The sequence below is a fragment of the Acinonyx jubatus genome, chromosome E1, assembly GCF_027475565.1.
Source record: "Acinonyx jubatus isolate Ajub_Pintada_27869175 chromosome E1, VMU_Ajub_asm_v1.0, whole genome shotgun sequence".
NCBI classification, from domain to species: domain Eukaryota; kingdom Metazoa; phylum Chordata; class Mammalia; order Carnivora; family Felidae; genus Acinonyx; species Acinonyx jubatus.
This window is the reverse complement of record NC_069397.1, coordinates 39,920,182-39,945,088: the sequence shown is the minus strand read 5'-3', so window position 1 is coordinate 39,945,088 and position 24,907 is coordinate 39,920,182. Positions and strand designations below refer to the sequence as shown.

Here is a 24,907-nt window from a genome sequence, read left to right as displayed (position 1 = left end):
CTCTGGCTGTTTCTGGGGGTTGGTCTGAGAGCTCCAGGGCTTTGGAGGAGCCTACAGGGCAGTCACTCCCCACCGCACCCCAGGGCCCTGTTGCTGTCTCTAGGAAGGGCAAAGGCGCCGAGCAATCCACTTGGCACCACATTCACGCCACCAGAAGCCCCAGGGATGAGGTAGAAACCTTAATGAGTCACTGCGGGCCCGTTATACCCCTCCTCCTCCCACCCATGACAGCCACAGATTCAGACACAGTGTGTGAGAGGCACAGAGTCCTGACTCAGACCCACCTCCAGCTCTGGAAAGGTAGCCAGTGGGACGCCCCACTGATCTTGTATAACCAATCCTGTACCTGTTACAGGCTAGGTACAGCAGGGTCTGGGGGGAAAAGCTTGTCACTAGCCAAGAACCTGCTAGGAATTCCACTCTGCCCGTCTCCTTTGCTCTCTTAAGTCCTCTCTTCCCTCTTAGCTTTCACTTCTCAGATGATCACTGCAGGGATGCAGGGGTGGGGAAATGGGGGTTATGGCTATTGTTAGAAAGCGGCGCTCTGGTGACCAGATGGAACTAGGTGTGGGCAGTTTTGCGGCAGGCGGTCCCAGACAGGTTGATTCTTCAGCTCAGGCTCCAAAGTATGATTGGTGTCAGCAGGTGTCACAGGAACAACGCCCACAGCTGTCTCTGGACTGAGCTTTGATTCCATACAAGTTTTGAGTAGTATTCCTGGGAGTGGGATGCAAACGCAGAGGAGATACCGGTCCGTGTTGGGGGAGGGGGGTGGGCGGAGACAGAAGTGGTCCTAATCCACATTAAGGGAAGCAAAGAAAGAGGAAAAGAAAGAAAGAAAGAAGAAAAGAAAAAAGAAAAATAGAAATAGTCCTGATCCATATGGAGGTCAAGGTGGGGGAGGCAAACACAAATGGTTCTAATCTGTATTTATGGATGGGGAGAGCCAAAGCAGAAGTAGTCCGGCTCCATATTTGGCATCAGAGACAGGAGCTGGTTCGGGGTCGGGGTCGGGGTCGGGGTCGGGGGAGGCAGAGGTAGAGGTGATCCTGGTGTGTCTTGATGTTCAGCCAAAGGAGGAGGGTCCTGGCTTACGGCTGAGCAGTGGCAGGAGCTCTCCTTTTGATCTCTCTGGTTCACCTCCAGAGAACCCTTCCTATAGCACTTCCGTCACCTTCCTCATTACAGAATGTCCCCAACAGTCGGGCTCCCAGAGCTGACTTGGCAGCTCTGTGCAGACAGAGGCTTCTCCGGTTTAGCCAGTGCTCAGGACTGCGGCCTCATGTGCATTATTCATTCACACCATATTTTTCCTTTCCCAATTCTGCTCACACAGTCGTCTGCCCTCTTCCAGCGCTCTGCCACCCGCCTCCCCTCGGGGCTCCTGGAACCCAGGGTGACGCGTTTGGCAGCCCTGGCTTTAAAATTTTCCCGGCCGGGCTCCGCCTCGCCGGCAGCGGGCTCCACCCTAACCCTAAGTCCCAGGCGGCCACCGGCTCCTCCCAGTTCTCTGAACTACAAGTCCCGCCGTCCCTCGCGCGCGCTCTCCCGCCTCGCCCGTGCCCCCCACAGGCGTCGCCTGTAAATCGGTCAAGAGTGCCTCCCATTGGTCTCTCCGCCCTGTCAGTCACCTAGGAGTATTGAGGGGCGGGTCTGAGGTGGAGATCCGGATCCGGAGCGGCTGAAAGGCGGAAGTGGAGGCCGGAGCCTGGGACACCGCCGGGGGGAGAGGAGCGGAGCCTGTCCGAGCCCCGGCCCCAAGTAACGCCGCCGCCCCGGAGCCTCCGTGAGTGTGCCTGTCCCGCGACCCAGTGTCTCGTTCGCGTTGAACCCTCTTCGGGGCAGCACTTCCTCCCGCCCAACCCCGGCTTAGGGGGATAGTGACCCCTCCCCCGACCCGTAGCCCCCTCTTAAGGGGCTCCCCAGACGTCGGGCCAAAGGGGGGCCCTTCTTACCCACTCTAACCGGCCCTTTATGAGCCTTGGGACACCCCCAGGGCTCTCCTCTGGCCTGTCCAGTCCAGTTGTGGGAGAGAGAGACCCCAAATTCTGCTCCCTCTGCTCCCAGAACTGGAGGAATCTTTGCTAGGTATGAAGGAGGCGGTCTTCCTTCTCTATAGAGGTGGCGAGGAGTGCTGTCTGTCGCGGTTTTCCTCCCCGCCGGCCCACACCGTCCCACAAAAACAGTTGTCCCCTCCAGCCCTAGGGAAATTTTATCTCGATTTCCTGGGGGGGTGGGGGGGGGGAGGGCGGAGGGGTCCTGGGTGACAGCGTTCCACTCTCACAGGCTCCCATAGCTCCTCCCTTCCCCTCTTTCCTCGAGCCAGGGAGCCAGCCAGGATCTCAGCAGAATTTGAAGTCTTGGCCACTTTTTAGGGATGAACTGCCTTCTTGTCTTGCCCCCTCCACCCCCATATCTGTCCTCTAGTTATATTGTTCCCTAGTTGTGTTTTCTGAGTGTATTTCTCTTCCTGCCTCTGAAAAATTTAGCTGAGGTTTGCTTAATCCTAGCTACAGATCACAGATCAGGGTGGATCTGCCCATTCATTATCTTCTTTCTCTCCCCCCTCTCCCCCTCCCCCTTGCTCCAGGCTCAGCCCTGTCCTCCCAGAGCACGTGAGTGGTTTCCAAGCTGCTTCAGAGGGACTGCTCCTCCTAGGACTGCTGTCTGTTGGTCTTTAGGGCGGAGGGAAAAGACCAAAAATTAGGAATCTGGAATCAAAGGGTCCTGGCTCATCTCTTTCCCACTCTCAAACACACACACATCTCCTTGATCAACAGGTCTATGCCACTTCTAGTCCTAGGGCCTCTCTAGTCCCTTCTGGGCTTGGACAAATTGTAGATTATAGAGAAGCAAGGTGAGAGCACAGTGGCACCTCTGGCTTCTTGATGTGCTGATTTTTGTAGCCCAAGGGATTCCCATACATGCCAGAAAGGGCTGATTCCCCCCAGCCTTTCCAAGAGGCAGCCTGTACTGACATCTGATCCTTGTCTAGTGCTTGGGACTTAGGTGTGTGAAATGGCTGTTGTCTCAGACCAGCCTGGGAGGTTCTTTGTTATGTGGCCAAAGTACAGGCCAAGACTGTACCTTAACGAGAGTAGCCTGACTCTTTGAGGCCATGACCGACCCTTGCTATCACATCCGAGGAAGGGAGGAAAGGCCATGCAGTCTTTGGGAATTTCTGTAGCTCTTCAGTGTTCTGCACCGTCTTTACTGCCCTTACAGGTGCTAAACGTTTTTTTGTTTTTTTTTTTTTTTGCCTTGAGACCTTTTCTGACTTCTTCTGGACAGTCAGTCACCAGTGTCTCACTCCTACAAACTTTTGAGCTAGACCTGGGATGCACTCATTTCGTTTTTTATTGGACAACAAAAAAGCCTACCTTATTGGGGTCAACAGTTGGACCACTAGTGTGGTCTTCTTTGGAAGGTTATTGGAGACTTCTGTGGCCAGTCTAGTTTCTCTAATCTGGTCAGCCTGTGCCTCTGAGGGGCAGGGCTGGAGAGGCCTGACTGCTCACTGGCCATCGGTCTCTGACCAAACTTATCTCGCCTGTCGAGGGTTGTGGTTTCTGGAACTCTTTGAGAGTCACAGGATGAGGCTGCCAGCCTTCTGAGGGGACCCTCTTTGTCTGGACATGCTCTCCCGGCCAGAATTCTGAAACAGGTTTTTGAAGGAGAAGCTCTCCCTTTCAGAGAGATGTGGAAGGCATCAGTGCCCCCGGTAGTCAGGCAGCCGCTTCCGGTATCCAGGGATTGTAGAGTCCAAGCAGAGATCTGACATTGCTTGGCAAAAAGAGGAAGGGCTCTGTGTGCCACAGAAGCCTCTCCTCTCTTGCCTCTTTCAACTAGTTGGCCTTTTCTGCCTTCATGCAATGGAGAGGTGGTAACGATGGATTTTTAGAAATCATTTTAAAGCTGCAGGGTTTTTTCACACATGATCCTCCCAAGAAACAAAGTTCTTTTCATACCTGTTCCTTACAAGAGTCCTGGGAGATCATGAGATTTTGTATCTCCATTTTAGAGATGATGCTGAAGGAATTTAAAGTAGCTAGCCTTAGGTCATCTGGTTAGAAGGTGGTAGAACCGGGGCTTGGGATTTAGGAATCCATGTGCCTCTTTTTCCCTAAGAGTGGGCCCTTCTTCGGGCTGCTTCAAGGAATGGGCACGCAGGGTGAGCAGGCAGGGGCCCCACTGCAGACCCTTTAGCGTCCGTGTCATTGATGCCCTCCTCTGCTTCTGTTTTTTTCCCCACCCCCACACCACCTTCCTATCCTCCATGACCCCCATCTCCTCGGCCTCTGGGGACCATGGTAGTTATGAGTCCCAAGTCAGTACTCTTCGGGGCGGGAGTTTGCTGACATCTGTAGCATTCACTTCTGGGAAAGTCGTGATGGCTAGAAAATGAAAGTAAAAGTGAGTGGGCTCAGGGGTCTCTCTGGGCCGGGTTATGGGTGTTGGGAGCCAGCAGCACGGCTTCTGCTTCACCCCCTGATTCCCCTTTCTGCTTGCGGGTGGGAAGAATGTGGCTGTCCACCAGTAGCTCCTTTCACTAGAATTTACATGGAAACAGCAAGGTCAAAATTCAAATTCAGCCCCACGAAGCAAGTCCTTCTTAGAAACATCCTTCTTCTGAGCCTTGCCCAGTAAACAGAGAGGTGTTACGGTAGGGTGGAAAGCACAGCTTTATAGAGTCAGCCAGAGCTGAGTTGTTGTCTGGACTCCCCCACTTACCAGTCGCCTGGCCTTGGACTTGTGACTTGATCTTGTTGAGCCTCTGTTTCTTCCAGTAAAATGGGGATACGAAGTATTTTGCAGAATTAGAAACAGGGTAAAGGAGCTAGTCCGGTGCCTGGCACAGGATAGCCAGATACCCACAAATAGCAATTTTATGGATCAGTGGGGTTTCGAAGGCACATTATAATTCATCCCGAAGATTCTGCTTCAGCATTTGTACCAAGTGTTGCTGTGTCGCCTGGCGCTCTGCTTCATGGTTTCACATGTTGTCTGATCTCACAGATACCGGTCAGAATCGGTGTGGGTTCTATTCCCATTATGCAGAAGAGAATGCTAAGGCCATGACTGTGCTTCTTCATCTGGGGTTCTTGGACCCTGCAGGGGTCCTGTGCTGTGGGTAGTCCAAGCCACCGACTAAGAGGGGTCTTTGCATCTTCTAGGCACTTCCATCTTAGTTTTAAGCATTTTTGTATTAAAACAGTCATGGATCTATTACAGATTGGAATGCAAAGTTGACATGAGTTTAAGCTAACACAAGAAACTTAAAGACAATATTTTGTTTGTGGCAGGCTGCTTTGGGTTCGATTCCCAGATTCCTGGAGTTTTGCATTTCCTCTCCCCTGACTTTAATCAGGGGTGCTTTTGTTGGGGCTATTTGAGAAGCACTGCTTCAGGTAGGATTTATAATACTTTTTTTTTTTAAGTTTATTTATTTTGAGAGAGAGAGAGAGAGAGAGAGAAAGAAAGAACATGAGCGGGGGAGGGGCAAAGAGGGAGAGAGAATCACAAGCAGGCTCCATGCCATCAACACAGAGCCTGACGCAGGGATCCAACTCATAACCTTGAGATCATGACCTGAGCTGAGATCATGACCTGAGATCATGACCTGAGGTGCCCTGTAGGATAGGATTTATAAACTGGGATGTCACCAAGTCCAGGTAATAGTGCTTCCAAGAGTCATGGCAGAGAATTGGAATATATCTTAAGGAGTCTTCCACATTAATAGCCTGGTATTTTAAGAGAGTAGTTCTCAGATTAAATACCCCGTCTCCTGGATATTGGAATAATAATACAAGTAAAAACGCAACTTTTTGAGCTTTGCTACGCCCTTCTTAGCCATTCATATGTCCTGACTCCTTAATCCTCCTGACAACCCCAGAAGGGTGGTACTGTGTTTAATCCCCTCGTTATGGTGGGGAACTCCCAGTCGGGTCAGAATCAAGTCTGTGCTTGGATACCCCTCTTGTCCCATTTCTGGGCTGTGTGCTCCTCCCTTTGCCTCCAAGGCTCTTCTCTGCCTCACCTGCCTCCGAGGCACATTTCCTGACTTTTCCTCTTAAAGTGCAGTTGGCCGTTGAAACGTCACTTCCTCTGTGAAGCCTTCCCTTCCTCTAGGCTGAGGGCTTTTCCCCTCCCTGCACTTTGGTCTTAGTACCCCTTGTCTAGTGCCTGAGCCCTGGAAGGGTCATGTCCTGTTTTATCTGTGTGTCCAGGCCTCCCATGGTCCCCATCATGGAAGGTCCCCTGCTGGGGTTGTTAAAGAAGAGGGCAGACATTCATAGGTGCCCTTGAAGCACATGTCTGCCCACGTCTTTTAACACACACTTTCTGAGCTCACACAGTGTGGATCCCGAAGCCTGGCCCATATCTTTGGCCTGTCCTCCAACAAGTTGCTCACACGCAGGAGAGCAAACAAGTGAATGGGATGAATGTTACAGTGCAGATGACATGGGGGTGGGGACAGGTCACAGACTAAATTTCCAGAGGGTTGCCGTCTCCCAGTCTCCAATCTTTCCAGTGAAGGGTTTCATGGGGAAAGGCGGCCATGGCTTTGGCCATCCACAGTTCCGCTGGCCACCTTCTGCAGCACGTGTACCCAGTAGCTGTGCTTCGGTGGCTGCTTGTGGCGAGGTGGCACCAATGGCAGGCTGGGACTCAGCAAGATCACTGGGGGTGACTTCACCTCTGACACGGGGCTGCTGCTTTGCACATCTGCATGGGCTCATTCGTGAAGGGGGGAGATCTTAAGAAAGTGGCACCAGCAGCTGTGTGGACAGGAGTGGTGAGAGCAGCCTTCCCTCTGTGACCTACTCCCATGGCCTTCAAACTCTCAGGCCCTGTGCCTGTGGGGTGGGGCACCTCGGGACCACTGATGTGGCTCCTGCCACCCCTCTTCCCACGCACCCCTCAGTGTGGCTCCGTGGAGAGTTCACTTGTCTTAGGAACATGAGCTCATGGTCACTGGTGTCCTTGGATCTCATTTTGCCACAAGATGAGCCACTGCCTTTTTTTTTTTTTTTAATTAACTTTATTTCAGAATAGTTTTAGAAAAACTTCATAGGTAGCACAGCTGTCAGTTTTCTCATGCTCACTTTCTGCTACTATTAACCTCTTACATCAGTATTGCATATTTGTCACACTGAGTGAACCAATTTTGATACGTAATTGTTCGTGAAAGGTCCGCACCTCACTCAGATTCCTTTCGCTTTTATCTGAGGTCCTTTCTCTGTTCCAAGATCCCATCCGGACACCACATTGCATTTAGTTGGCGTGTCTTCTTAGGCTCCTCTTGGCTGAGCCAGTTTCTTAGGCTTTCCTTGTTTTTGATGAGCTTGACCATCTTGAGGAATACTGCTCAGGTATTTTTTAGTGTGTTTTCGGTTGGGATTCGTCTAATGTTTTCTTCATGATTACACTGGGGTTATGAGTCAGGGGAAGGAAGACCACACAGGTGACATGCTGCTTTCATCACACATCAAGAGTACATGCAGTTAACGTGACTTACCTCTGTTGATGTCAGCCTTGGTCACCTGGCTGAGGTGATGTTCGTCAGGTCTCTCCACTGGAAAGTCGCTGTCTCCCCTCCCCTTTCTGTACTGTCCTCTTTGGAAGGAGGTCATTATGTATAGCGCACACTCGAGTGGGGGACTGTGCCTCTCTCCTCAAGGGCAGTGTATCTACGTGAATTATTTGGAATTCTGGAATAGGAGAGATTTGTTTGTTGTCCCTCAGTTCTTTATTCTTTTTTTAAAATTTAATTAATTTACTTATTTTGAGAGAGAGAGAGAGAGAGTGAGCAGGAGAGGGGCAGAGAGAGAGTAATGGAGAGGAAGAATCCCAAGCAGTCTCTGCACTTAAGCACAGAGCCCGATGCAGGGCTCGATCCCACAAACCGTGAGATCATGACCTGAGCTGAGATTAAGAGTTGGATGCTTAACCGACTGAGCCACCCAGGCGCCCCCATTTATTCATTTATTTATAACAGTATGGACTCATGGATATTTGTATTTTGGTTTGTAATCCAGTACTACTTTATTTTATTGCTCAGATTGTTCCAGGTCTGGTCACTGGGAGGTCTCTCAGGTCCCTTTGACCCACCCCATCATTGGGGTGGGGGGGTTCATTTTTTAAGCACTTTTTTTTTTTAATGTTTATTTTTGAGAGAGACAAACAGAGCGGGAGTGGGGGAGGGGCAGAGAGAGAGGGAGACACAGAATCCGAAGCAGGCTCCAGGCTCCGGGCTGTCAGCACAGAACCAGATGCGGGGCTCGAACTCATGAACCTCGAGATCATGACTGGAGCCGAAGTCAGACACTTAACCACAGAGCCACCCAGGTGCCCCTTTTGAGCACTTCTTTATTTTTCGTCACTACTAGATGCTCCAGGCTCACCTTGCATATTTCCTGCCCCAGTCCTAGAATCGGCTATCTCTTCAAGACCACTGCCTTTTTTTTAGCAACTGTTTCCTCTAAGTATGTTGATATGGACCTGTGTGGCTGGGTTCAATTAGTTTCTTGTCTTGCTGGTTAGTCACTGAAGACACCAGAGTTCAACAAGGTGAAGATGCCCCTGGGAAATGTGTGTGGGAGACTCCTGGCAGTTGACCCCAGGAGCAGGCTGTTGCTTCTCGACTCACCCATTCATACTTCTTGTACCCCTGCCTGATGTTTTGACTGATCCAACAACTCGACTGATCCCCGAATGGTCAGATTTGGTGTTTGCTCTGGAGTTCACTATCCATTTAGGAAGATAAGATACATGACTGTCCTCTATTTCAGGTGCCAAGTGCTCCAGCCAGACCTTCCAGAACTCGGCCTTAGAAGGGAGTCCCTGTGGCCTGGGCCAGTGTTGTTTTGCTGCCATTCAAGAACAGACCTCCCCTTTGGGAGGGTTTGTGGCTCTAGGCAGGCCCAGGGCAGGCTGTCACTTTGAGCTGTGATCCTGAATCATTGAATAGCTTAAATCCTTCTGTTGTACTGTCAGCCCTCTGAAGATGTGTAACTTGAGCCCTTCTGGCAACACTAACTTGGGATCTTAACAGGAGTTGGTTTACAAGCCTCTAGTCTTCTATTCCTAGCTGCCTGTGTGTCCTCTTCAGGTGGCTCTGTCAGAGCATCCCAGGAGTGGGGGAGGGTGTGGGTGGCCTTCCTCACCCTGGCTGCTCTCCTAGTCATCACATTGCTCTCTGAGCTGCTCAGAGGCTGTGGTGATTAATGACGCCAATTTCCAAACCTCTAGCATTTCCAGCCTGGTTCTTTAAAAGGAACTCTGGTTTCTTTGTCAGCTGTCCTAGTCCTGTCCCCTCCCTCCCCTCCCCCCCCTCCACAACTGAACTACTTCTTCCCTTTCCTGAAAGAGGCTTTGAAATGGAAGGAAGGGCATTGGGCTTTGAGATGCTTTCTCTTGTGGGGCTTTTTCTTTCTTTTCTTTTTTTTTTTAAGGGGTTATTGTTTACCTGTTTGAGGGTTCAACCCTGCTGATTTTTCCGGATAGTGGTGGTCCCCTCTTCATTCTTGTGGCTTTGGAAGCCAGTCTCCAGAGAATACAGGGTGAGGGTTATTGACACGACACAGGACATCAAGGGTGAACTGGTCCTTTTTCTAGGACACTGTTAAAAGTCGCCATCTTAGTCTGTTCAGGCTGCCATACCCAAATCCCACAGACTGCCCGGCTTATAAACAAGGACATTTATTTCTCACAGTTCTAGAGGCCGGAAGTCCAAGATTAGAGGGGCAGCCAGCATGGTCGGGCTGTGGTGAAGGCCCTCTTCCAGGCCAGCTTCTCTCCATGTCCTCACATGGCTGGAGGGGCAAGGGAGCTCTCTGGAGCCTCCTTTAAAAGGGCACTAATCCCAATCATGAGCATGCTGCCCGCATGGCTTAATCACCTCCAGATACCATCACATTGGGGTTAGGATTTCAACGTATGAACACGGCCGGAGGGGGGGGGGGAGCGGGGCACAGACATTCAGACCATAGTCGATGTGTTCAGCATTCTCTCCAAATGAGGGACATTGAAGAATGGGGTCCAAGGAGACTGTAAGCAGAAGAAACGTGTGAACAAGGAGTGAACATACTGATTGAGGATCTCCTTCCTTCGTAGGGAACTCCAGGGTCAGGGGCTTCCCCACCCCAGGAACATTTATGAAGGGCTTGCTCGGAGCCAGGCCCTCTGCCAAGTCTCACGTGTATCCTCTTCCCAGCAGCCTTGGGAGATGGGCATTAGTCTTTCTAGCTTATGTATCGGAAAATGGGTCCAGTGACAACACCAGGTCACCCCAGTACGTGGTGGCTCCGGGACTTGAACTGGAGTTGGTCTGACTCCAAGACTTGTGCTCTTAGCCCCTATGCAGAAGAAACCTAAGAGGTCCTGTCTGAGGTAGTAAAGAGGTTCCTTGGCTGGGCTGGGCTGGGCTGTGGCTTGTGATGGGGTGTGAGCAGCCTGGCAGGTGGATGTGGATTTAAGCCTTCGACTGCCGCATCACTTGCCAGACCCAACCAGGCCTGTATTGCAGACTCTGTTTATGAGCACCTACTGTGTGTCTGGCTTGATATCATGTGCTGTTAAAACAAAGGAAACCCGTAGTGCAGCCTTGGAGAATGTTGTTGTGTGCTCCTTTTCATCTGTAACAGTGCCCTTAATTTCTCTACCCTCTTCACTCTTCATCTCAAGCCCCCAAGTTCTCCAACCTCTTGCCACCTGTACCAGTCTTATGATAATTTGGGGCCATGGAAGTAGAAGTAGGACTCATTCATTGAAACTTGTTTAGACTCATTCATTGCTTGGTTTCTTCACCTGGCACTCTTTCTGCATTTTGTTCAGCAAAGATTAAGGAAGAAAAAGTCAGGGGCGCCTGGGTGGCTCAGTGGGTTGAGTGTCCGACTTTGGCTCAGGTCATGATCTCGGGTTCCTGAGTTTGAGCCTCGCATCAGGCTCGCTCCCGTCAGCACAGAGCCTGCTTGGGATCCTCTCTACCCCCCCCTCTTTCTGCCTCTCTCCTGCTCTCTCTCTCTCTCAAAAATAATAAATGTTTAAAAAAAGAAAGAAAAAGCCTGCCTAAAATACTGTGCTTTGTATCCAGGCTCTTGAGAGTTGCCTTCGTCCCTCAGATCTCACAGTGGGAACTTTGACCTTGTTTCTTGTTAGTTGGGCGGCCTCTGAACCACAGTGTATGTGGTGTCTGAGCAAGAGGAATTTGGTTTGCTGGTGTCTAATACCTGATTCTCTTTTCCACATTCACTTCTCAAACACGGTCTCTGCCCTCTGCTGTCTATTTAGGAGCTGAGGGCAGTGAATTCACTTGCCTTTCTTTTGTTTTCATTTTTTTGGTAAAGACAGGAAGGGTTTGTGAGGGATGTCAGTTGCTGGTCACTTGTTGGTATGAGTAGCCCAACAAACAGGTGTGGCTGATGACCCTGACATTCAGCAGAGGTTCTTGGCATCTTTCTGGGCATGTGGCAGGAGCAGAAGTGGCAGCTGGCCCGGCTGGTGCTCCTGGCCCCCGCAGAGACCCTCCAGAGCCAGAGGGGAAGACGGGCTCTGCGTTGCTGGGATCCCAGCTAGAACTGTCCTAAGTAAATAGTAACTGCATGAGGGCGCCTGGGTGGCTCAGTCAGTTAAGCATCCAACTTTGGTTCAGGTCATGATCTCATGGTTCGTGAGTTTGAGCCCCGTGTCAGGCTCTGTGCGGACAGCTTGGAGCCTGGAGCCTACTTCGGGTCTGTGTCTCCCTCTGTCTCTGCCCCTCCCCTGCTCAATCTCAAAAATAAACACTAAAAAAATTTTTTTAAATAATTAATAAGTAAGTAAATTAATTAATTGATTAATTAAGTAACTGCATCAGCAGAACAAATACAGGGTAGTTGTGAGGCTTGTGGGTCAGCAGGGCTCCCATGTCTGAACTCACTGGCTTTGACATAACTCGCACTCTGTCCTGGGATCACAGCAGGGAAGAACCTGTGCCTTGGCCGGCTCTCTTCGCATCCTCTCTCTGGCACTAGCAAGTGAAGAGCTGGGTGGTGGCCCGTGAGCCACTGCTCTGCTTCAGTCCTGTTCCCACCACATCTTGTAGCTAGCTGCGTGTGGATTTGTGTCGCAGAAGGTACCAAACTTCAATCCAGCTTTTGCTTGAGACTTCTTAGCTGCCCCGTTGGGGCCAGAGGATCCACCACAACCCTACCAACTGGGGTGTGCTGAGTCGGGAGATTGGGTCCCCTTAGGGAGAATAGTGTCTTAGGAGTGTCAGTGTCAGCACCTAGGGCCCCTAGTGCCTCTTAGGGTCAGGAGACAGGACGAGTTTTGCCTGGTGCAGCCGCAGGTGGTCCCCTGTCTGTCTGGCCTTCCTCACTACCTGCCGCCCGAACGTCTGGCTCTGTTGGCCAGCACGACCAGTGAATGAGCTCCCCATGGGTAGCTCTCAGAGCTACCCATGACTCCTGGGGCCCTTCTGTGGACAGTACAGGCAGCCTACAGTGACCAAGCTGTGTCAGCAGATATGTGATGTTCCCCCCCCCCCCCGGCCCGGCCCCCATCAGTCATCCTCCCTATAGGCACAGGGGCTGGAGGTTTCCATCCTCTGCCTGAAAGTTAGCACTGAGTCTGCTTCTGTCAGCTTCTCAGGATCGTCTGTTGTCGAGAGCCAAGAAAGCAGCGCGAAGCTCAGGGAAGGCTTTCTTGATGTTCTTAATGGGGCAGGGCTCTAGGAAGCTGGGGATCTGTCCCTCAAGGGTGGCTTCCGCCTCACTCACCTTGGCATCTTCCTGCCCAGAAGAAAGGGCTGTGGAGCCCGGTTCTGCCTGGAGAGTGGAAAGGACCTCTTGGTCATGTGCCTCTAGGGTTTCAGACTCCTGGAGCTCCTGCACCCTGGCCCCTTTTGCAGGTGTTAGTGCTGTTAGTGGCTCCAGTAGGAACCCCTGTGGACAGTGTCAGGGCCCCGTTGTGGTGGGGAAGTCCAGGCAGCCAGCCCCAGCAGAGTTCTCGTTGAAAGGGGAGTGAGCTGAAACTGATCCCAGTTAAGGGAGATGGATTAAGGGCTCGGGCAGATTCAAGGGCATCTTGCAGTGGTAGGGGGCGCAGCTCACCCTGGGCAGCTCTCTGGGATGCTTTCCTTCCCTTCCCCCTGGAAAGGCAGTCCTCTTACTGTGACTATGTAAACGCGGCACCCCTTCCTCCCCTGCTGCCAGCTCTCCTGATCCTGAATCCCCTACTTTGTGGTGGGATGAGGGGCCCCAGCCCTGGCCTGACACACCCCATCAGCGTTCTCCCCAAATCTCAACCTGGCCTTCTAAGCCTCTGGCTTCCAGGGCCAAGATTCCTCTGTTATCCTCCAGGTGGGACACAGGTCCTCTGTGTTGCAATCCCATAGTACTGGTCACACGGGAAGATGCCCCTCTCTTTGATTCCATCCCCCAGCCTGCACCCCCTAAACCCTGCAGACTCTGCAGACTCCCTCTGGACTGATTGGAGAGTGCACAGCGTCACTGTGGTAACCTTTCTGCTCACTGAAAAGACATAAATGTCACCTTCCCTTTTTATTATGAAGCTTTAAGCAACTTTAAAATTCTTCAGCCCACAGTTAAGTACAAATATATTCTTAGTATGTGTGTAGCAGTCCTATTTGTATTGAATCCTATTAGCTTGCGCCTTGTTAGCTGGGTACTTTTGTTCTTTCTCTGCCCTCTACTTTTTTTTTACGTTTATTTATTTTGAGAGAGATTTGTTCTTTCTCTGCCCTCTATTTTTTTTTTTTATGTTTATTTATTTTGAGAGAGAGAGCATGAGCACATGCGTTCGTTGGGGAGGGGCAGAGAGAGAGAGGGAGAGAGAGAAAATCCCAAGCAGGCTCTGCACAGTCAGCACAGAGCCAGATGCGGAGCTTGAACTCATGAATTGTGAGATCATGACCCGAGTCAAAACCAAGAATCGGACGCTTAACTGTCTGAGCCACCCAGACACCCCCTCTATTTTTTTTTGTTTTTTTATTTATTTAAGCAATCTCCACACCCAGCATGGGGCTCAAACTCCCAACCCCGAGATCAAGAGTCACGTGCTCCTCTGACTGAGGCAGCCAGGCTCCCCTCTTTTAGTCCTCTTCTAATTCAGGCATCCATCTTTTTGATTGTCTTTATTATTCTGAACTTTGTTATACTAAAGAGGAGGCAGAAAATATCTTCTATACAGGGAAGCTAGAATGGTTTCATAGCATTTGTAAGCTTTACTTTTTCACTGTTGTATGCAAAATTGGATTCCGGAAACATTCTGTATTGACGTGTAACTTACACGTAGTAAGATTTATACATCTCACTTGGACAGCTTGATAGATTTTTACATTTGTGTACATCTGTGTGTCTACCTCCCAAATCAAGATATAAAATATTCCTGTCTAGCAGTATTTTTTTTTTTACAGTTTGATACAAACTCATTTTTCCATTGTTAAAAGCCATATTCCATTAAAGCCTACATAGAAGGCTGTTATTTGTACATAGAACCCCTGTTATTTGTAGTGGCTGTGATGACACTGTTAATATTCTCGGGTTTTCTATCTGTGACGAGGAAGCCCTGCTAGAATTACAAGTCCTGGGCTTGGGTTCTGCCACCACCTGACTGTGACTGCAGGCAGGCCACCTCACCTCAACTTCATTTCCTCTGTAATTGGAAAGAGGAGGATGAGGTCTTCAAGGACCTCGAGCTTTGGCAACCAATGAGTCAAAACTAGTTAGTTAGGCCCTTAGTACTGTAAGAAACCTGTCATTTGCTAGAGCCTCGCCCTCGGCCTAATACTGTGTTATTCGAACTATGCATTGTTTCTTTTAACCTTGACAACAACCCCATGCGATTGGTATTAAACAATACCGTTTTATAGATAAGAGACTGAAGCTGACAGTAGTTGCCTGTCTGACTTGGCCAAGGTCACTCGGCTAGTAAACGGTGGAGCCAGGCTCTAAGTAAACCAGTCTCCCAAGTCCTAATCTGTGAGCTGTGCTGGGGAATGGTGAGTGGGTATCTCATGTGGCTCATGGCTTGTGTTGCTTCAGATTTTTCTTCCTTCTGAGTCTGCAGCCAGTCAGAGGCCCGGTAGTCCTTCTGTGAGTCTGCCCTCTGGTCCTGTGTGCTGGTAGTGGTGATTTTCCCCTTTGAGGAAGGCCTGTGTTCTGGAACCTGTGGGTAAATCATCTCCCTGGCTGACTCGAGCTTTTTAGTGTCTTCTAGCTTCACCTTTGAACCTAACTACCTCTTCTCCTGTGCCCCACTTTTCATTCTCTGCAGGCTAACACATTGCTTCTGCTCTCATCGTTTCTTGCCCAGCTCTTGTGGTGTTAGATATTCAGGAATGCTTTCATCTAGAGTATAGCTGAAGAGTCACTGGCCAGGACCACCTTTTAGGGGGCCCTGGGCAGGGTCACTTGGTTCTCCGTCCTTCCCCCCCAGGGGCTAACCTTGAGTGAGCCCTTCTCAGCCTCTGGTCAACGGAGTCTGATTGGTTTCCCTAATCAGCTCACTGTCCAGGCTGTGCCAGGACTGTCAGCTAGAGGAAGTCTCTGAAGCAAACAGGAAGTGTGAGAGACGCCCATCAGCTGGAATTGCTCACTCTTTTACCAGGAAGGACAAAAAGCATGAAGTGGGTGACTTCACGGTTAGAGAAGAGACATATCTAGTGGAGGCTAGGGTGAAGGGCAGCAGCATCTGGCATCTTAGAAGCTTCAGTAGTTGCATGAAGCCAGGAATCAGTCCCCACCCACGGTCTGATCCACCTGTGTTGTCCATGGCACTGATCTGGAAGGGTGCCTTTCTGTCTCTGGCATTCCTCCCTCCTTCCTGTATCAGCTATAGCTCTTTAATGTTTATTTATTTTTGAGAGGGCATGCAGAGAGAGAGAGGGGCAGAGAGAGAGGGAGACAGAAGACCTAAAGCACAGGCCCCATGCTGAAGAGCACAGAGTCCGATGTGGGGCTCGAACTCGTGAACTGCAAGATCATGACCTGAGCCGAAGTCCAACAATCAACCGACTGAGCCACCCAGGTGCCCTCAGCTGTAGCTCTTGTGCCTAAATCGGCTGCCTAGAATCACTGGGGGAACTTACTTTAAAAACATTTTCTGGACCCTACTTTTAGAAATTTTAATTCAGTTGGTCAGGGTTATTTCTAAATGCCCTGGTGATTCTGATAAAAAAAAAAAGTTTGGTACCCACTGACCTTCTAGTGTCCAGAGCAGAGAAAAGCCAGAGTAAGTCTAGTATTTTGCTGTTTATCTCTCTCACCCGCCCTTGGCTCCAGAACTGGCTGGGCATATATTTAGGAGCTTGGGTCCCTCTGCCCTTTCATGTACATTGTGGGGGAAAGTGTCAGGTGCCCCCCAGTCCTTGTGATCTCTTCCATTTCCTATGAAGATAATGAGATTGGAGATGGTGCTTATACTCCATAGCCTCTGAACAAACCAAGGTTCTGACTTGGAGCGTAAGGGGAGCAGTCACGTCAAGGTGAGTCTTTTGCCATGGGTCTGAAGCTGTGCCCATTTTAGCAGCTTGGTGAAAATATCCAGGAGGAAATCCATCCTACTGGTGTGTTTTTCCTGGTGTTGGAGAAACTGGTTTAAAAAAAAAAATCTTTTGGCCCATTCTGTATCTTATAAGAAACTCTGACTACAACTTTAGCTCTTAAAGAGAATTTGATTTTTATCTGAAAGAAGATTTTTGCTATGGCATTTTTGGTTATAATTCCATTACCTGCCCATACCCGTGGGTAATTCTTGCGTCTGGTTCAGAAGATTCCCACAGCGAGATTCCCTCCCCCAGCTGGCAGGCCAGCTCAGTGTGCGAATTCACCTTTTCCACCTGCCTGGGTGCATCCTCAGCTTTCCAATCTTGGGAGGGGAGGGTATAAAGCTTCCTAGGGTTCTGGGCATGGCCTTTGCCTGTCCTAAACACGCCCATGTCTTCGCTTGCCCTTTGTGGCAAAATCAGCTTCCTCTGTGTCTTTATTGTCTTGGAAGGTCAACACCTTTGTTCATGTGATCAGCCAGTGGGGCCAGGGATAATACCACGAGGCAACGGAGGCCATAAAAAGTGCCTTGTGTGCCTGCTCATGTGCCTCTGGAAGGCAGGATCAATATCCAGGCAGAATATGTCACCTGCCAGTTTGTGCCGGGGGGAGCACCTACAGCGCTTTTAAAAAATACAGATACTTCGGGCTCCTGGGTGGCTCAGTTGGTTAAGCATGCAGCTTTGGCTCGGGTCATGATCTCATGGTTTGTGAGTTCAGGCCCCACATGGGACTCTCTGCGGTCAGCAAGGAGCCTGCTTCGAATCCTCTGTCTCCCTCCCTCTCCACCCCTTCCCCACGCGGGTTCTCTCAAAAATAAACATTAAAAAAAAAAAATACAGATCCCAGGCCCTCCTCCAAACCTTTGTAGGAACCTCCAGGGGCCGGCTGCACAGGTGATTTTGAAGTACAGACAAGGTCAGGAACCACTGGATTGTTAAAAATACAAGTTCTGTCTGGGCAGGTTTGGAAACCCACTGATTCGATGGGGACAAGACTTAGATGTTATCTCTGTATTTCTTGACTTATGGGTGCTGATTACTTCCCACCCCAGGAGCCCTCAGCCCCAGCTGCTTTGGTTTTGTTGGAATCGGGGACTTGATCTTCCGTTCCCCTCTCCCCACTCCTTCATACCTCCTTCTGTAGTGCCCCAGCCACACTCTGCCGCCCAGCCGGGACGATGTGTCACGTGGATTTGTGGTAATAACCAACTTGTAATTCCATTGTGGTTTCCCTCTGCTGCTGTCGCCTGCCTGGCCCTGGGCGGCTCCTCCCACAGTTGGAAGGAGTCAGGGCCTGCAAGATCACTGTGACTGTGGGCTGGAACCACACCTTGCAGGCCAGCCGGCTGCTGCCGCACAAGAAGGTCTCAGGGTCTCGCTCACCCAGCCACCGGAAACAGGGTGGGTGTTGTCTCCAGCATTCTTCCCACTGCAGGGAGATGGGCCAGGAGCACAGGAGGTAAAGGAGCACACAGGCAACCCGCATCCAGGTCTTCACCTATATGCTGGGTGGCCTGGAACAGGGCATTGAACACCTGAGAGGCAGGCTATTTATGTGAAAAAAAATGGGAGATTGTTTTAAAGCTAAAGGGAGATGATGGTTATGCAATTGCTCGGTGAATGCTAGCCGGCTCTGAAAAGGATTTCTTTGGTAGGCCTTATGAGGAAAGCTCTCAAAGAAGCCAGAAGCACAGACCCTGCCTCAAGGGCCGGAGAGTCTCGCAAACATCAGTGACTGGGGTGAAAAGAGAAAGTTGTAGGGGCACCTGGGTGGCTCAGTTGGTTAAGAGCTGACTTTGGCTCAGGTCATGTTTTCGTACTTTGTGGGTTCAAGTCCCGCGTCAGGCTCTGTGCTGACCGCTTAGAGCCTGGAGCCTACTTGTGATTCTGTGTCTCCTTCTCTGCCCCTTTCTTGCTCATGCTCTGTTTTGGTCTCTCTCTCAAATATAAGTAAACATTAAAAAAAATTTTTTTTAAAAGAGAAAGCTGTAAAACTGTAAAATATCATAGTACTAGCATTTCTTGTTACTAATAGGGATTCCCCGGCCCCCCCCCCCCCCCCCCCGTACTGCCTGCCTTCCTGTATTCTTGGGGAAGAGGTGGCTCCCGGTTCAAACCTCTTTTCCCTTGGTGCTATCCAGAAAGGAAACTGTTTTTCCTGGCTAGTGAATCATGCTTCCTGAAGCTCACTTTTTAAATGAGTTGCTAGGAGGACGGGGATGCGAAAAGGGATTTCAGACTGAACAAAGCAAGCCCTTTGCCGTCAACTTCTTGCATGAGCATAGCCCATCGCTGCCCACGGATACCCTTCTCTTCATTCACGCCCCCGTCCTCTGACTGTAGGGGGATGCACTCCCTTTGCCGAGGGGGCAGCTCTGGGCTGTACTTCCTTGGGCTCTTGTTCTGAAGACCCCTCTGCATTGACTCCATTCTGCTAAGGGTAGTTGAATCAAAGCTTTTTCTTTCCAGCTTAGGTTCAGACGCTATACAGATGTTTAGGATGAAATACCTCGTCACAGTACTCGTCTGTAAACGTTCTGGTATTTTTTAGTATAAGTCTTCTAGAGGCTTCTGGAAATAGGCTCCTCATCCTTCTTTGCGCCTCCAAAGCTATCACTAACAGAGTGACTAAGATGTCAGTGTGGAACACCAGCTGCTTGGGGTGCAGGTCTCGGTGTCCCTCATTTGTGTCTGCCCTCCCATACTTCCCTGTTCCTTCTCTGCGTCACCTTCTGCCTCTGCCAGTAGAGAATGGAACTGAGGTCTCTGTTGAAAAGGGAAATTTGGCAGCCGTTCTGACTGCCAGCAGAGCTCTCTGGCTTGGGTGTGTGTTTGGTTTTGTGTGTGTTTTGTGTTTTAATGTGTGTGAGACTTCTGGTCCATCAAAAATGAGAGAACCAGGGGGAAGAGGTTTGGGATGAAGGAGTGAAATGGGACTTTGATTCCAGTGCACAGTCCAGCCTCCGACTGAGAAAGTTAGTCCTTCTAGAGACAGCAGGACAAAATGGCTATTTTGAATACAACTTGCACTGGCCAGTCCCTGGTTCCTGAGTGCCCACAAGGTTGGCCAAGCACTTTGTCTGATGAGCTTTCTATCTGGACTCCCTGTGCCCTGGTCAGCCTCACCATCCACTCTGGCTTTGCACCGAGGTGCGCTGTGATCTTAGCTATGGGACCACAGGTTCGTTGTTTGTTCATCTGGATCCTGGCGTCTTCCCGCGTGATTTTTTTGGTACTCCAAGGAGCCTGTTGACTTAACTGTCACCAGGCTGCCATATGCCCATTGTTCTCCTGTGTGTACGTGATACTTGGGATTGGGAAGTAATATGTTTGCTCAGAACCATGAACCTAGAGTTGGGAGACCACTTTTCACTGCTGAGATGATTGTAGGGCAAATAGATGTGTAGTACATCCTAGTTCGGGCTCTTCTCCTAACTTCTGGGAGGTGGGGGCCAGGGGGTTGGCAGGATGGGAGGATTTAGGTCCTCAGGGAGGGCAGCGGGAGAGACCTGTGATTTAAGAGTGATTTAAGAAGGCCTTGCTGTGCGACAGTCTCTGGCCTGACCAGTACTGTTGATCTCTCTTGCAGTTGGAGGTCCCCCGTCCTCACTAAGTGCCTCTTCGCGCAGCACCGGCCCCCGCCCCACGCTCACTGGTACCACTACAGCAGGACGGGCCATGGCGGGTCGGGGAGGTGCAGCGCGACCCAACGGACCAGCCGCTGGGAACAAGATCTGTCAGTTTAAGCTGGTCCTGCTCGGGGAGTCTGCAGTGGGCAAATCCAGCCTCGTGCTCCGCTTTGTCAAGGGACAGTTCCATGAGTACCAGGAGAGCACCATTGGAGGTGAGTGGGCACAAGGGAGTGGGGCAGCCTCAGGAATGCCAAAGAAATGCCTTGGTGTTGAGAAGGGAGCCGCCTGCCCAGAGGGACTAAATGTGCCTGCGGCGGCAGCACCTCTTCCTCACCTGGGCCCTGGAATCAAATCCAACAGCTGGTCTCCATGCCGGAGTCCCCACCGCCACCCAGTAAGACTTAGCTGGGAGTCCAAAACTGGCTTCTCCTCCCGATTATGCCACTGTACTGTTGCGCGGCCTTGGCTAAGGGCCTTCCACTGACCCGGCCTCTGGAAGGGAGAGGCTCGGTCTGGATCTCTGAGGGTCCTTCTGACCGTACCAGGCAGTGCGTCTGTCCTGGCCTCTCCTACTTTGCAGAATGGGGAAATGGCCTGGTGAGCGGGCCAGCGTTTCTGAAGTTGACCTTTACTCTCGAGCTCAGAGCCTATCATTGATTTCCTGGTGGTCAGCGTGTAGCCCGTGAGGGTGTGGGCTCAGTTCCCTGCCTCAGTGTCCTATACAAACCTTAGGGGCCAGGGCGGACGTTGGGCTTGAGTCACCCTTTCTCTGCCCTCTTGGTAGGAGGTTTCCAGGCAGCTGGAAACTAAACGGGCTGAGTCAGCAGTCCTCTGCTGCCTCCTCAGCACCCGAGTCAGGAGCTGGAGACAGGGAAGTGAGGCAGTCTCCCCCACCCTGGGCCCTCAGGGGCGTGGGGGGAGGGCAGAGCAGGGAGCCGGCTTCCACTCTGAGCTCTCTGGGATCCTCCCCTGGTTCCCAGTGGGGAGGGGACTCCCACCTGCCTGTCCCGGCTCTGGGACTCCTCCTGAAGCATGTGCACAAGCACCACATGCTCCCTTGTCTCCTCAGACCAAAGATAGGGTCACTGTGTTCCCTGAAGGTCGAACCACAGGGTGGCCAATCAGGAATGGGTCAAGGTCAAAGCTGGGGGTGGAGGCTAGCCAGCATGCCTGGAGGTGGCAGGGGCAGCCAGGAAGCCAGCCACCCAGCCTCCGCCTGGCAGTGGAACAGCGTGTACTTTCAGGCGGCCCCAGTGTAGCTAAGTGTGTGAGTGTCCTCAGGAAACCGAAGGCCAGTAACACCCCTGGGCCGGAGCAAACTGAGAGACTATGGAGGCTTCCAGCCTGACTGTCCCCTGTGAGGGGAGGTGGGTAGGGGGACGGGGGGAGTGGTGGGCCCACCCTTCTGTGCTTGGGAGTCCATTTTCCCCTGGGCTTTTCCCTCTCCTGCCCCTTGCCAGTCCTCCTCGGAGGTGCTCCTAAAACGGTTCAGGTGCAGGCAGATATCCCTTCTGCCCTTGCCTAGTGTGGGTCTGTAAGGCCTGTGCAACCCCCAGTCCCCTTGACACATGGCAGAAAAATACAAACACCACCTACCCTGCTTCAGCCGCTGGGCTGGGGGCTTTTCTGGGCCCATCTCAGCAAAGAGTCCACATGCAGTACTGGGGAGATATGTGGGGGTGGCTTCTTGAGCTCCTTCTTGCCTTATAACACCACCTTCCCTCTTACAGCGGCCTTCCTCACACAGACGGTCTGTTTGGACGACACAACAGTCAAATTTGAGATCTGGGACACAGCTGGACAGGAGCGGTATCACAGCCTGGCCCCCATGTACTATCGGGGGGCCCAAGCTGCCATCGTGGTCTATGACATCACCAACACAGTAAAGATTTCCCCTTACTTCTCAACACTTTGTTCCTGGATGGGGTGTGGGCAGATTTCCTCTGTCGTTTGGGGGTGTCTCACCAGAATCTCCAGGGCGGTAGCATCTTAGACACTTGGGCTCTGCCAGCTCGAGCTTCCCTAAGTGAGTGGCCCTGGGCAGAATGCCGCCTCTGTCTCTCTGACATTCTGGCCTTGTCTCCCCAGGATACATTTGCACGGGCCAAGAACTGGGTGAAGGAGCTACAGAGGCAGGCTAGCCCCAACATCGTCATCGCACTTGCAGGGAACAAGGCGGACCTGGCCAGCAAGAGAGCCGTGGAGTTCCAGGTGGGGGCAGGACAGGACTTGGTGGGGAGAAGTAAGCTGGCTCCACGCTTGGCTCAGCCTCGGCTGCTCAGGGGCTGTGCAGAGGGCCAAGTGGGGAGGCCGGGGCGCTTTCATCTGCTGTCCTCTCGTGACTTGAATGTGGGCCTGAAGGACTTCTCTGCTTCTCCTTGTTCTTTGTCATCGGCTGGTGGCGTGTGTATGCATAAGGATAGCTGAAGCTTCCGCTTATTTTTTGTGTAAACTGACTTTTCAATGAAACTTACTGAAAAAGAATTACTTTTATCCACATAAAACACGCACGAGTAAAATTTACGCAGTACAGGAAGATACATGGAATGAAATTTAAATCTCCAACCCAGACACTCAGTCTCCCTTCCCCCAAGTTCATCACAGTTTCTTATTTTTCTAAAAATATACCCATGCGAATGAATCCCTTTCTTTACATCGATGGGGGTGTGCCCCATAATACTGTGTATTTTTTACCAGGCCCTTAACCAATGGACTTGTAGGTTGTTTGTAATAGCAAACGACTGGAAGCAGCACTGCGGTCAACATCCACATGCTTTTGTATTTTTTCCAAATGTGCATGTGCATTTGTAGGATAACTTTCTAGAAGTATTTTTTTAGCTTAGTGATTTTGAAGGGCAAAAGGCAGAATGGACTTAGGAAAACCTGAGTAAAACATCTGCCAATGTTTGTGAACTGAGAGGTGCTGTATGTGAAGTGGGGGGCCTTGGGTGTGGTGCAGATTTGGGGGGGACCCAGAGCAGGAGAGCCTCGGGACTGAAAAATCCCTGCATTGTCTCTATTGTGTATAAGGCGACTGTGAGGAGGGAAGATTTTTATCCTGGGCCCTGGCCCCTGCCAACTGTCATCATTTCCCTCCTACCCACTTTCTCACCTCCATCTAAACCAGGAAGCACAAGCCTATGCGGAAGACAACAGTCTGCTGTTCATGGAGACATCAGCAAAGACTGCGATGAACGTGAATGAAATTTTCATGGCAATAGGTGAGTTGCTCTCCTTCCCTCCCCTCCCCTGACCAGGGTCCTATCCTATCACCTGGCTGTTGTTTTGTAGTATGTGGTAAGTCTGTGGGGTCACTTTATCTGACTGTCAGATATAGAGAGTTCACCCCGGAAGTTTCTACAGCCTGGGCCAAAGTCTCAACATTTCACTTTCTGACCCTTTAGATTACCACCCACTGAAAACCCTACATCACCATCCCCCTACCCACTTCTTAGGATCTTTAGGCTGATCTGGCTCTGTAGTGAGTCATCCTGCCCGGGTTTGAATCCTTGTTTTATCATTTAACTCTGTGGTCCTGGGGCAAGTTATTTAACCTCTCTTGGCTTCAGGTTTGTTTTTTTTAATGTTTGTTTATTTTTGAGAGAGAGAGAGAGAGATTGAGGCAGAGAGAGAGGGAGACACAGAATCCAAAGCAGTCTCCAGGCTCCGAGCTGTCAGCACAGAGCCCGATGTGGGGCTCGAACTCAAATGGTGAGATCATGACCTGAGCCGAAGTTGGACACTTTACCGACTGAGCCACCCAGGCACCCTCTGTGCCTCAGTTTCTTGAAACACTCAGAATGCATGCACCTGGCACAAAGAAGTGAAGCTCCCCCATGGGTTATCCCAGATTGGGTGGTACAAAGGCCAGCTTCCACTCAAGCATACTTGGAAGAGTATTGGGGTAGCCCCACAAATGCATATTTCCCCTCCTCTTCCAAACAGCTAAGAAGCTTCCCAAGAACGAGCCCCAGAATGCAGCTGGTGCTCCAGGCCGGAACCGAGGCGTGGACCTCCAGGAGAACAACCCAGCCAGCCGGAGCCAGTGCTGCAGCAACTGAGCCCCCCTTGCCTGCCCGCTGCCCCCACCTCCTCCGCCTGACCGACCCGACTGGAATCCACTCTAACCAATCGCACTTAACGACTCGGGCTACCACTGGGGGGGCAGGGGGAGGGGTCCGCCATGATTTCTCCATAGAATTTTGATCATAGGCCGGAGTGAGTTATTCCACCTGCACCTTTCTGTACAAATACTAATTCAATTTTAAGTCTTAAGTCACTTTTTTAATATATATGATCTTCTGCTCTTCCCACTTCCAGCCCTTTCTACTGCTCTCCCACTCTTCCTCTGCTGGTAGTAGCCACGTGCCCCTGTTCCCCCCCACCCTTGTATGTGGGGAGGCGGGGGTTGGAGCAGTTACCCTTCTTTCCCTCTTGCTGATTAGCAGACTCAGCAAGAGCATCCATATCCTTACTGTGTTTGGAGTGGGTTTGGTTCTGGGTGGTGGCCCTAAGGGGCGAGGGAAGGGAGAAGCAGCTCTTCCCTCAGCTGGCTGTCATCAGGCTGCAGCCCCCCCCTCACCCCCTGACGCACAGCTGGGAGAGAAACCACAGCATTACCACAGCATTATTGTGACAGCCACCAACCCATTCCCCATAACCCCCCTCCCCCTCCGTCACCCTGACCTCTGGCTCTGAGCCCTGTTCTGACCAAATCACGATG

The 24,907-nt window shown here is 51.2% G+C and overlaps 1 protein-coding gene across 1 annotated transcript; it reads left to right on the top strand.

Annotated features, from left to right (window-relative positions):
- The first annotated feature begins 1,627 nt into the window (after positions 1–1,627).
- Positions 1,628–24,459, top strand: RAB5C (RAB5C, member RAS oncogene family). The gene is made up of 6 exons (XM_027049027.2): positions 1,628–1,786; positions 20,142–20,396; positions 21,915–22,066; positions 22,273–22,395; positions 23,312–23,405; positions 24,130–24,459. The coding sequence occupies exons 2-6, from the start codon at positions 20,231–20,233 to the stop codon at positions 24,243–24,245; spliced, it is 651 nt and encodes a 216-aa protein (XP_026904828.1). The 5' UTR covers positions 1,628–1,786; positions 20,142–20,230; the 3' UTR covers positions 24,246–24,459.
- Positions 24,460–24,907: the final 448 nt, after the last annotated feature.

What these genes read in the sequence shown, in the direction of transcription:
- RAB5C (XM_027049027.2), top strand. Translation starts at nt 20,231, where the DNA reads ATGGCGGGTCGGGGAGGTGCAGCGCGACCCAACGGACCAGCCGCTGGG. An exon ending in AGAGAGCCGTGGAGTTCCAG is followed by an intron (nt 22,396 to 23,311) that starts GTGGGGGCAGGA and finishes CATCTAAACCAG; the next exon opens with GAAGCACAAGCCTATGCGGA. An exon ending in TGAAATTTTCATGGCAATAG is followed by an intron (nt 23,406 to 24,129) that starts GTGAGTTGCTCT and finishes TCTTCCAAACAG; the next exon opens with CTAAGAAGCTTCCCAAGAAC.